Raw genomic sequence first — 12,965 nt, 5'->3', positions numbered from 1 at the left:
CCTTCGAAGTAAATTCTCGAGTCCTTCGGTTTTCTTCCTATGGGCCATGTGGGATACCTCTTTTGTTTTGTTTTGAGATGGTCACTAAAAACGCCAAAACTAAAAGACCATTGACTTGAGATATAAATAAAATCCAATATAATCTATTTAAAGTTATAAAATAAAATCAAACTATATCATAACCCTCACGACAGCATGGATTTCATTTCAAATTAATTAATTTCTTTAATAAATCAGTTGAATATTGTTTGGTATTGAAAAATATTTGGTTTCAAGATTAATTATTGTGTTGCCGATCAAGTTTTTAATAAAAAGATTTTCAGGAAAATAGTTTTTGAAAAATTTAACTAATTTGCGAATAAAAACCAAAATCTAAAAACTAAAAATCAAAACCAAAAGCTGAAAATTAAAAATAAAAATCTAAAAATCAAAAACTAAAATCTAAAAATTAAAACCAAAAACTAATTCAAACAATCAAAACCTAATTATAAGAGGTGTCTAGAAGATTGGAGTGAAGGCCTTCTAGATGATAGATGGAACTTAACTTTGAGAACAGCATGAGCAAACGGCCTAGCTTCATTTTGGAGTCAGACTCACGCCATTCCCATCAGCGTTTCAAAGTAGAATTATCAATTTAGTGAGAACATGTCAAAGAGAAAAACGCAGAGGAAGTTTAAATCAGCTGAAATATATGGCACTTATAACAGTGCCAAATTTAATCTCAAATCCAGTGACGAGATAGTGTATTGAGTTAGGGTCAAAATATCGTTGGATCTAAATCATTCCGAACACTGACTCGTCGTCACAAAATATCACGTGAAATTTACAAAACTTCAAATCACTCAAATAAAAATATGTGGTCATAGAGAGTTGTTTTGGAGAAACGCCAAATACATGCATTTCAGTTCTTTTTCAGGAAACTAGTTCAGACAGTTTAAGGATTGAGAAGTCTATTGTTGAAGAGACACTAGTTCAGACAGTTTGAGGATTGAGAAGTCTATTGTTGAAGAAACTGTAAAATACATGTATATTGCAAATATTCTGGCAGTTCATCTTTCAATATTGAATACTGTTTTTTTTTTGTTAAAGATGAAATTTCAACTTCTTCAATCCAAAGATCAAATTTTTGTTTCTGACGGTTTCTTCTGTACGTATATATTCCAAAACTGAATATGGATCGTTGAAAAATTTCTCCCCGTGCTTGTTGATTCAGTTTGAAGCAATGGTGTTGTTTTGGGTGCACATATGGATTGTAAAAGCTTTAAGATAAACTCTAAGGTGATTCACAATTCACAGTTAGATGCACTTAGTTACATAAAGCAAAAACGTCATGGACCAATATGGTGTGCATATGTTTCTACTTCTTCAGCAGTTGTTCAGTACTACTAAAGCCACGCCTAGCTCCTTGCCCCTGCACTCTCAAAATAATTCATTGTTCAGAGAGAAATGTACATTCTCGATCGATATGAAACCAAATTCATGATAAAGAATCTTATTGGGATTTGGAAGCAAGTTCCTCTAGTCTTCTTTAATCCTATGTAGTGATCAAAACCGAACGTGCACATAGTCAAAATCTTCCGGAGCAACCTCAACTGCTTTGGAAATTTTTTGTTTTTTTTTTTGCAAGATCAGCATTAGAAACCCGAATATAGGCTAAGACATAGAAATAAGCATTAACGAGAGAACAATTAAACGCAACAGATAAAGAGTGGTTTGCCTTAAAAAGGAAAAGGACCATCCATAACAACGGAAGGTGCTCTTATTATGCTGCATCAACAAAGAAAACACAAACCATAATAAAACTCTAAAAATTCAAACCAGAACCTTGCAATTTTTCTTGGATGATCACGTCTATCTTGTTCTCCATTTCAGGCGTGAGATAATTTTTTGAGACACCGACTTCCCCTTTACGGAAAAAAATTTGTGCTCCACATTGTTTATTTTCCCTGTTTTGTTAACCTCCAAACTGCTCAGATTACGCAGAGAGCAAAGTTCCAAGATCTCGTCCACAAATCCACTCTCTTCTTCTTGCTTAGTAAAAGGACAGCCCAAGAAGTCCGCGAGTCTCTTGATCTGATCACGAGGCTCGGCTTTCATTTCCTCATACCTCATGAGAAGGACATGCTTGGGGTCTTCCAAGCTTCCTCTCCAGTAACTCAAGGTATGTTCCCAAAACGGTTCAAAATAGTTCGTTCCATTGCAGAGCTCTTTAAACCTAGACTCGAGAACGCTTCTGGTTGGTTCAATTTTATAAATAGCACTGCTATAAAACCAACACGAAGTCAACGTGTCCTTCACGTTCCTACCCAGGTACACAATCTTACGATGAGAGTACTTGAGGGCTTCGTGCATCGCGTGCAGTGGCATGTGAGTCGAGAACAGCCTCGGAGCTGAGAACTTGGCTAGGTTAGTGATAGGATATCAAAGCAATGACAACACGTGGCTTCTTTATTTCTTGCTATTTACTTATTCAAATAAGAGACCTAGTCTTTAGGAGATTAGTTCCCACTTTGTGTTGCGTTCCCGTTTTGTAAGGAGGTGATGACTCCACTTTCCCTTTTACATTATTTGCTTCTTGTACTATCTATTTAAAGAAATGAAAAAGACAAAAAGAGGTAGTCTTAACTACCCAAAAGAAAAGTGTGTTATTAGTTTGTTCTTGAACAAATTCTCTTTGATTTGAAGAGGGACCTTAATTGGTATCAAATCACATGTTCCTAGATCAACATTGATATCTCTTGGCAAGGGACCTATCAGTTAGGACTTGAGCTTTCGTGGTACGTACACATCGATCTCAAAGAATGGTATAATGCCATGTGGATTATCATGTAGAAGAGGGTGATCAGCATCATCAGAAGAATGGTTCTTTGATCTCTCAAGGAGAGCTACGGTGAGGGCCTTGAGCCAAGTAGTGCCTGATTTGGGGTACGAAGCAATGATTATATCAGTGTCTTGCGGTTGAAAACCTCTCTGGAAATTGAGAACACCTTGGAGGGTATTGTAAAAATACTAACATCCTTGATATTCACAAATCTTATTCCCTTGGTAATCTATATATGTGTGATGGAAGCGAAGAGATCAACTTTTTGGTTTCTTCACTTGTCTTGTCGTCTCCTACGTTGGACTTGGACGGAAGCTCCTTCGGATCCATTTCTTTGTTGGTTCTTGACTTCTTGTTACAGAAAGATGTGTTTAAGCTTCAAACCAAGTCACAATAGATAGATATTGTTGATAATATTGTTGGTAATAAAGACGAAACCTAATTTAATTTGCCGGTAATAAACGACAAACCAATACTGAATATAGTTTTCCACTAAAAGAAACAAACTATTTAAATATGGATGGGTTGGTTGGTGCATCTATCTTACCATTGGTTAAACTAACCATTGGTTATAATATAACAAATAAATTGAATAAGTAAATAGCAAGAAATAAAGAAGCCACTGGTTAAAATACTAGGTCTCTTATTTGAATAAGTAAATAGCAAGAAGTAGGTCTCTTATTTGAATAAGTAAATAAAGAAGCCACTGGTTACTTATTTACTTATTCAAATAAGTAGCACCACTACATTCTTCATTTCTGATTTTCGAATATGGTTGATCCTTAGTTCTTCCGTTTCTTCAACGATGTTAATGGCATGACCACGCAGAAGGGTTTTGAAATTCCCCATGATAAAACCTACAATACCATTGCATAACAAGAACATGTATTTCTTGTCCACAAGGCTGATATACATGGAAAGTAAACGGAGTCTTTGTTGTAGGGAGGAGACTAAAGACGAGTAAGACAGAACGAGAGAGAAAATGGATGCCAATGCTATGATCTTAGTGACTCTTTTCATCTTCTTCACCCCACTTTCTTGTTTCTGATATTCCATCCTTTCTCTCTCTCCCCCCTTGATTTGAATTGAGTTGAAGAATGGTGAATGAGAGACAAGTTTGAGAATCTATTTCTTCTTTTATAGATTAGTGGAGGGGTTGCGCTTGACTCAAAACCATTTATTTTTTATATATATTTTGGTTAAAACAATTTATCTTCTCTTTTGAAGCATTCAAACGCAACGCGTCTTGATTTTCTTTTGGGTTTGATTATTTCTGATTTATTCATACGTTAATTTTTACTTGGTTTATTACTTCTTCCAGTTAAATATGATCAACTGAAAAAGAACTGCTTACATAAATATTGCATTTTTAACAAACTAATTTGCATAATTTTCTTAGATTCGTTTATTTTTTTCTTAAGTTTGGCTCTTACAAAACCTTCAAAAAATAATGTTAGTCAGAAGTATTAAATAGTCCAATTTAACAATGTATTTTTTTAAGTTATAATTATTATTTAAAAATTTCATAATTCTTTTCTAATAAATATGTACGATCGATCTATTCTTTTTGTTTTGTTTGTCAAAAGATGTTCTAGAGCCTTAGAGGCTTAAATATTCATAATATATATGCACAACAAAATAATAAATCTATCTATAAATAAAAAAATTATATCAAAAGTTTTAGATTTTTATATGACTTGAATCAGTCCTGAGTGCAAACAATATACTCTTCGTGAGTTGGAACGTTCCTTATGTGGTATATACTTATAAAGTCAAGTCAACTTATCACCTTCGAAGTAAATTCTCGAGTCCTTCGGTTTTCTTCCTATGGGCCATGTGGGATACCTCTTTTGTTTTGTTTTGAGATGGTCACTAAAAACGCCAAAACTAAAAGACCATTGACTTGAGATATAAATAAAATCCAATATAATCTATTTAAAGTTATAAAATAAAATCAAACTATATCATAACCCTCACGACAGCATGGATTTCATTTCAAATTAATTAATTTCTTTAATAAATCAGTTGAATATTGTTTGGTATTGAAAAATATTTGGTTTCAAGATTAATTATTGTGTTGCCGATCAAGTTTTTAATAAAAAGATTTTCAGGAAAATAGTTTTTGAAAAATTTAACTAATTTGCGAATAAAAACCAAAATCTAAAAACTAAAAATCAAAACCAAAAGCTGAAAATTAAAAATAAAAATCTAAAAATCAAAAACTAAAATCTAAAAATTAAAACCAAAAACTAATTCAAACAATCAAAACCTAATTATAAGAGGTGTCTAGAAGATTGGAGTGAAGGCCTTCTAGATGATAGATGGAACTTAACTTTGAGAACAGCATGAGCAAACGGCCTAGCTTCATTTTGGAGTCAGACTCACGCCATTCCCATCAGCGTTTCAAAGTAGAATTATCAATTTAGTGAGAACATGTCAAAGAGAAAAACGCAGAGGAAGTTTAAATCAGCTGAAATATATGGCACTTATAACAGTGCCAAATTTAATCTCAAATCCAGTGACGAGATAGTGTATTGAGTTAGGGTCAAAATATCGTTGGATCTAAATCATTCCGAACACTGACTCGTCGTCACAAAATATCACGTGAAATTTACAAAACTTCAAATCACTCAAATAAAAATATGTGGTCATAGAGAGTTGTTTTGGAGAAACGCCAAATACATGCATTTCAGTTCTTTTTCAGGAAACTAGTTCAGACAGTTTAAGGATTGAGAAGTCTATTGTTGAAGAGACACTAGTTCAGACAGTTTGAGGATTGAGAAGTCTATTGTTGAAGAAACTGTAAAATACATGTATATTGCAAATATTCTGGCAGTTCATCTTTCAATATTGAATACTGTTTTTTTTTTGTTAAAGATGAAATTTCAACTTCTTCAATCCAAAGATCAAATTTTTGTTTCTGACGGTTTCTTCTGTACGTATATATTCCAAAACTGAATATGGATCGTTGAAAAATTTCTCCCCGTGCTTGTTGATTCAGTTTGAAGCAATGGTGTTGTTTTGGGTGCACATATGGATTGTAAAAGCTTTAAGATAAACTCTAAGGTGATTCACAATTCACAGTTAGATGCACTTAGTTACATAAAGCAAAAACGTCATGGACCAATATGGTGTGCATATGTTTCTACTTCTTCAGCAGTTGTTCAGTACTACTAAAGCCACGCCTAGCTCCTTGCCCCTGCACTCTCAAAATAATTCATTGTTCAGAGAGAAATGTACATTCTCGATCGATATGAAACCAAATTCATGATAAAGAATCTTATTGGGATTTGGAAGCAAGTTCCTCTAGTCTTCTTTAATCCTATGTAGTGATCAAAACCGAACGTGCACATAGTCAAAATCTTCCGGAGCAACCTCAACTGCTTTGGAAATTTTTTGTTTTTTTTTTTGCAAGATCAGCATTAGAAACCCGAAGATAGGCTAAGACATAGAAATAAGCATTAACGAGAGAACAATTAAACGCAACAGATAAAGAGTGGTTTGCCTTAAAAAGGAAAAGGACCATCCATAACAACGGAAGGTGCTCTTATTATGCTGCATCAACAAAGAAAACACAAACCATAATAAAACTCTAAAAATTCAAACCAGAACCTTGCAATTTTTCTTGGATGATCACGTCTATCTTGTTCTCCATTTCAGGCGTGAGATAATTTTTTGAGACACCGACTTCCCCTTTACGGAAAAAAATTTGTGCTCCACATTGTTTATTTTCCCTGTTTTGTTAACCTCCAAACTGCTCAGATTACGCAGAGAGCAAAGTTCCAAGATCTCGTCCACAAATCCACTCTCTTCTTCTTGCTTAGTAAAAGGACAGCCCAAGAAGTCCGCGAGTCTCTTGATCTGATCACGAGGCTCGGCTTTCATTTCCTCATACCTCATGAGAAGGACATGCTTGGGGTCTTCCAAGCTTCCTCTCCAGTAACTCAAGGTATGTTCCCAAAACGGTTCAAAATAGTTCGTTCCATTGCAGAGCTCTTTAAACCTAGACTCGAGAACGCTTCTGGTTGGTTCAATTTTATAAATAGCACTGCTATAAAACCAACACGAAGTCAACGTGTCCTTCACGTTCCTACCCAGGTACACAATCTTACGATGAGAGTACTTGAGGGCTTCGTGCATCGCGTGCAGTGGCATGTGAGTCGAGAACAGCCTCGGAGCTGAGAACTTGGCTAGGTTAGTGATAGGATATCAAAGCAATGACAACACGTGGCTTCTTTATTTCTTGCTATTTACTTATTCAAATAAGAGACCTAGTCTTTAGGACTATTTGTTTAAATATAACAAATAAAGAAGTATAACCAGTGGCTTCTTTATTTACTTATTCAAATAGCAAAGAAACTATTTGTTTAAATATAACAAATAAAGAAGTATAACCAATAGTTCTGCCATTGTTTTTTTGGAGAAAATTATAATGACATGTCACTAAAATTTAATTCTGATATAAGTATTACTTATTTAAAATAAACAATTAAATATTTCTTATATTTATGGTAACTAATATTTCCATATTTTTGGGAATTAAATGTTTCTTGTATTTATGGTAACTAATCTATCCATATTTTTGTGAATGATAATAATTCTAATTTCTATGCAATCTATACATTTCGTTGAACAAATATTTAATACTCTAACCATTGGTTATACTTCTTTATTTGTTATATTTTAAAATTAAATGTAATTATTTTCTAAATTGATATTACATATTTTTTTTAATATTTGCGGCTACAGAACTATAATTTTATATAAATCATAATTCATAATTTTAAATTATTTTAAATTAATATTTTTAAAAAATAAAAATAAAGTTGATTTTTCAAAACCACCCTATAATAACGAGTTGACATTTTTACAATTACTGTTTTCTGGATTAATTCATCAAATATAGAAACTATTTATCAATTAGAAACGGGTTAAACAAATAGATTTTTTATTTATGTTATGAACTCCGCTGCTCTTCGTTTTAAGTGGTGGTTACTCTTAAGACAGAAGCTACATGCTGTTTGCTTTGGCTCTACAGATGACTATTGACTAGTGGGGAGTGGTCTTAGTCGACGTGGTAGTGCTCCAGCGGTTTTCGCTCCTGTGGAATGATCACTTTCTGGTTATCACTTTTGAATCCAATTTCTTGTGTCGGTTTACCTTTGTGTATCAGCTTTGTTATCTAGGGTTTTAGATTTTTTTTCTTTATTGTTTTTTATTTCTGCATTCCGTATTAAAAATTCAAAAGATAATTAAAATGAAAGCCTTTAAAATATATTTAGATTTAGAAAATAAAAAGAACCGTTATCTATATTCTATATGATTTATCCATATTTTGACTGTGCAATATCCGTAGGTAGCTTAAAGGATATAGGGGGTAAATTTTTTTTTTTTTGAAAGCTATATAAGGGGTAATTAACAGTAGCTTGGTGCAAATTAATCGTTTCACTCATTTAATTTTAAAGTTTATTCGCAATAATTAAGATAGCAAAGATAAAACAAATCATTCGCTCCATGCTGACTGGAAAAAGAAGTAGAGAACATACGTGCTCCGTTTTTTTTTTCTTAATAAAAAATTAACGTATGAAATCTATACAAGTATCTCCAATCCAAAATAATATACTGAAAAATATTTTTTTTGCTTTCAGTAAATTTATTCTTAGATTTGTTTACAAAAAAAGAAAAAAAATTATTCTTAGATTCTCCCATTCATGCAGATATATTTTGAAAAATAACCAAATGGGCCTTTCTTAGAAAAAAAATGGACCAAAATAAATGAACTAATTGGAACTTTTCCCAAATCAAAGACGTGATATCAATTCAACTTTTATAATCCGACCTTATACAATGGTTAGGGGCGGCATGAAAAGAAAAAATTTGACACAAATGACTTTTTAAATAAATAAAATGTATTTTTATTAATTGGCAATAACGTCCGGCCAATCATATCATATCTCTCCAGTCTCTCTTTTAATCTTTCTCCTTTTATAAGATCTCAAGATAAGGCCAACGTGATTGCTATCTCCATGGATGTTTATTTTTTCTTTTTCTTTTCCTATCTTCAACAATATACAACAAATGCATGAAAAGAACACGTTCATCACGAGTTACGATGGACATGGTTAGCCATGATTAGTTGCCAAAAGTTTGGAGTAGAAAATCAATCATGACATCATCATTAAAATAATGGAATTTTACTGTTTCTTGTGATTCTTTCTATTATAAGTGAAATTTAATTATTCGTAAGATTGTATGATTTGCCAATGTATATTTTTCTCTTCCATCTACACGGGACAAAGTGTTCTACTCCTTCTGTATAGTAAATAAGCAAAGACTGAGTTCAAAATAAAATAATTTATTTTGATTTTTGAGAAGCCGAAAATATTTTAGCAAATTAATAAAAATATTAAAACATATTATACAACAAATAAAATATATTGAATTTTGTAAACAAAAAGTAAAATTAGAAGCCTCTAATAATCATAGAATCTTAGTTTTTAACTTTATCAAATATCTTGCTTTAATTTCTCTATTTCTAAAGTCACGAATACTAATATATAAACTGTAATAAATGTATCTTTAATTTTAACCCAGATATATATTATACATATATAGATGTGTGTGTTTAGTGAAAACATAATATATATAGATGGGTTTGAATAAAATTATGAGTGGGGGCAAATGCACCCTCTTTGCATAAGTTGGATCCGCCCTTGAATATACCAACTGTTCAATTCTACAATAGTTTTAAAGTATGGAAATCAAGTATTTTATCATAAACTTGATATTCAGACTTCATTTGTCGTGTAATATTTCAAATATGAAAAATAATAATTAACAATCAGTTTTTTTTCCTATAAGTATAGATATCTGGACGAAAGTCCAAAGAAAATTGATATCCAACCCCCAATTCTCTAAATAAAGCTTAAACATTTTTAATGTCATTGATTAAACAAATGACGATTTAGTTCTTGGGAAAAATCAAATCTAAAATTTACGAACATACGTCTTATCCTAAATTCTTTTTTAATTATTATTACTAGGACACTACCCGCTTAACTACACTCACAGTTTTAACCATTGGCGCCGCTTTGCCTGCATCTTGATGTGATGCAAGTTGGTTTATTACTAACAAACAACAAATAGCAATAAAGTTACAAAAGATGTATACCAAAGAGGAAAAGTATAAATAAGACTGAATGGTATTGGATGGAGAGGCTGAGAGCAACTACATATGATAGAAGAGCCACATTTTATTGTTGTCTCCTCACCTCTTCTTTTGCTTTTTTTTTATCTCTTTTTTGTTTTCTTTATATGAGATTTTGCCATTTTAATTCTTCGTCTTTTGTAGAATAAAATTATAATTTTTTTTGCAAATATGATTTAAAACTTGAAATCAAATATAAAATTAACCTTCTTAGAATTTTTATTTGTCTTTTTTCACCTAAAAATTTCAAGTTATTCACGAAAACACAATTATTATTTTTTCAAAAAAATTATCTTACTCTATCATCATCATATTCCGCTTATATTTACTACATTGTCAATATTATCAATATACCAATCACCATGATATTTTTAAAAAACTCTAAATACACATTTAATCGACATCTACATCTTCATGTTTCTTTATCAAGAACGAATAATTAACTTTCATTAAGATGCTAAGTGTGTTTGGAGAAGTTAAACACGAATCTTACCATATATATATAATAATGATATTTGCATTTTTTCAAATATGTTTGGCGAAGAAAACTTCTCTATAAGTCATCTCCATCAATGCATATCTTAGTTTTGCAATTGTATATTATGTGTGCATTTTTTTAAAGCAAAACAAAACAAAGAAAACTTCATGAAGTCTTCTCTAATAAGCATGCTAGTTTTGCAATCGACCAAGTTTTACAGATATTTAACTTTTCATAGATCTACCTTTAAATAAGTTGAAGATGAAAATTTTGGTGTCTTCGAGTTCAAAATATTTCTAGAGAGAGGTTGGAGAGAAATATTACATTTTTATTACAGTCGTTTGAGAGGAACATATAGAATGCGTAAATTTTCTTTATCAAAAGAGACAAAAATTTCTATTAGATTAAATATTTTTGGTTCAAAAAACTTCTTGTGAAGTCTTTTAACATAAAATGCACTAAAAGTCTAAACCCTAAATTTACCGTGCGTCCCATAATACTTTCTAAGAAGTCTTCTAATGCATCAAATACTTCATTAATAATATATACAAAACTAAACATATATATGTAAAAAAGATTAAATAAAGATTCTAAGATCTTATCCTAAACATACAATCAATACTAAAACATATGTTACAAATCCTAAACCAGTGTTTTACACCCGGATCAGATTAAACCATGAACCAGACAAAAATCCGGGTTGGGTTAATGCCAAACCAAAATTGAACCGGTCAAAAACCCATATCAAACCGTAAAGAATACGGGAAACGGTGACCCAATGAATCATCCAAACCTTGGTTTGTATATAAACCAAAGTTTTGTTAATAAAACAATTAACGATTCTTTTCTTAAAGTAAAAATAGAATTTGTGAAAGATTAATAAAGTATTGCCTTTCATCTTTTTCTTTTGACATGTTTGTAACTCACAAATCACAAGATTTACAAAGTTTATTTTCACGTCAAGATATTGTTTTGGTCTACTTCTCACTTTATCTAAATTTTATTTCATGATCATTTGTATTGAAGACTTTAATAATTTGAACATTTACGATTGTGAAATTTTTATAATTTATAAAAGAAGAAAGCACTTGTTTTATTTTAAAATATAACTTTTAATATGTATATAATTTAAATAAAAGGTGATGAAAATTTGAAGCGATAAAGATCTAAAGAATAAAGTTTAAATGTGTTGTTTGTATTGATTTTAGATCTGAATTATTAAATTATTCTATTACCTTTGTTGCATTTTAGTTGTTATTTTTTAAGTTTTTCTAAATATTATTGGTACTGAAACATTTTACTTGATATGTTTTATCTTTGTAAGAATAAAAATATTATTTATAAAATTTCGTTAAATTCAGTTTAATCTAATCAAATCCAGTTTAAACCGGTCGAACTACAATGATCCATGACCCAAAATATTTCTGATTCGCTAGTCGGTCCTATTTAAAAAACACTGCCATAAACCAAAGACAATAATGACTAGCTCATAACATATATTTATTCATTTATGTTAAAAACAATTTAGTTTTAGTAAATCTAAATTTTCATCATTTACAATAGTTCATAAGTACATAATTCAAATTGATTTTTCATCAAAATATTCTTAATTTTTTTATAAATTATTTTTAAAATTAGATACATGAGAATACTTTCACTAACCTGGTACGACTTCTTAAGATTATAATCATAAAATTGATTACAATTTCTTTTGTTTGGTCATAATAATATGGTTGTAATTTCATTACTATATTCGGTTAATTTTACATTTAAAATCAAAATTTATGTTAATTGTTTTGAAAATTCTCCAAAATAATAATAATAAGGCCTAGAAAATCCTTCAAGAGATGAACTATCATAAAGAGCTTAATATTGTATATGTTGTTTTCAAATAGTTCTCTTGCCAATTTTTTTTCTTTCAAATTCCTTTCGTTAAAATCCACCAACGTTAGATCTTGTTTTATTTTGAGGTAATAAATCTAAATCACTTCAAGCCTTTGGGACAATTTTCTGACTGACGATTTTTTTCGTTTGTTATAATGTTACTGTTGATTAGTAAAAAGAAGGGAATAGAACTAGCATTTCACTTATGAAACAATTCACAAATATATTTATACGCTATTCCTTATTTTATATTCGTATCGTTTTTAAGCAAAATAGACCACCAAATTTCTTTTACAAACCTTTTCAACAAGAATAACATGATTTTCTGTTTCTTGTAATCAAGTTCAAATTTCTTTTTCCATCTTTGCTTTTGTGAAAATTTTGTTTTAGTATACATGTGATTGGAAAAAATCTGAAAGATATTATTAGATGTAGTCCACTACATACTATTGTAGCATCTATTATCAATAATATTACAATTCTAAATATCGTTCATCAATTATTTTATTTTATTTTGGTAAACATCGCCGTGAATTATCCTAAAATATAAAAAGAGTTCCAAAGGAAATGGGTGT

The 12,965-nt window shown here is 30.7% G+C and overlaps 1 protein-coding gene and 2 pseudogenes across 1 annotated transcript; all 3 read right to left on the bottom strand.

Annotated features, from left to right (window-relative positions):
* Positions 1-1,625: 1,625 nt before the first annotated feature.
* LOC130512370 (cytosolic sulfotransferase 5-like) lies at positions 1,626-3,302 on the bottom strand (annotated as a pseudogene).
* A 142-nt stretch (positions 3,303-3,444) lies between these two features.
* On the bottom strand, positions 3,445-3,950 carry LOC130512369 (uncharacterized). The gene has a single exon (XM_057010284.1). It carries the CDS (start codon positions 3,875-3,877, stop codon positions 3,548-3,550), a length of 330 nt encoding a protein of 109 aa, XP_056866264.1. The 5' UTR covers positions 3,878-3,950; the 3' UTR covers positions 3,445-3,547.
* Positions 3,951-6,303: 2,353 nt separating this feature from the next.
* On the bottom strand, positions 6,304-7,015 carry LOC108858758 (cytosolic sulfotransferase 5-like; annotated as a pseudogene).
* Between the last annotated feature and the right edge of the window lie 5,950 nt (positions 7,016-12,965).

This window comes from Raphanus sativus, chromosome 5 (assembly GCF_000801105.2).
Source record: "Raphanus sativus cultivar WK10039 chromosome 5, ASM80110v3, whole genome shotgun sequence".
NCBI classification, from domain to species: Eukaryota; Viridiplantae; Streptophyta; class Magnoliopsida; order Brassicales; family Brassicaceae; genus Raphanus; species Raphanus sativus.
This window is presented reverse-complemented; position numbering and strand designations above follow the sequence as displayed.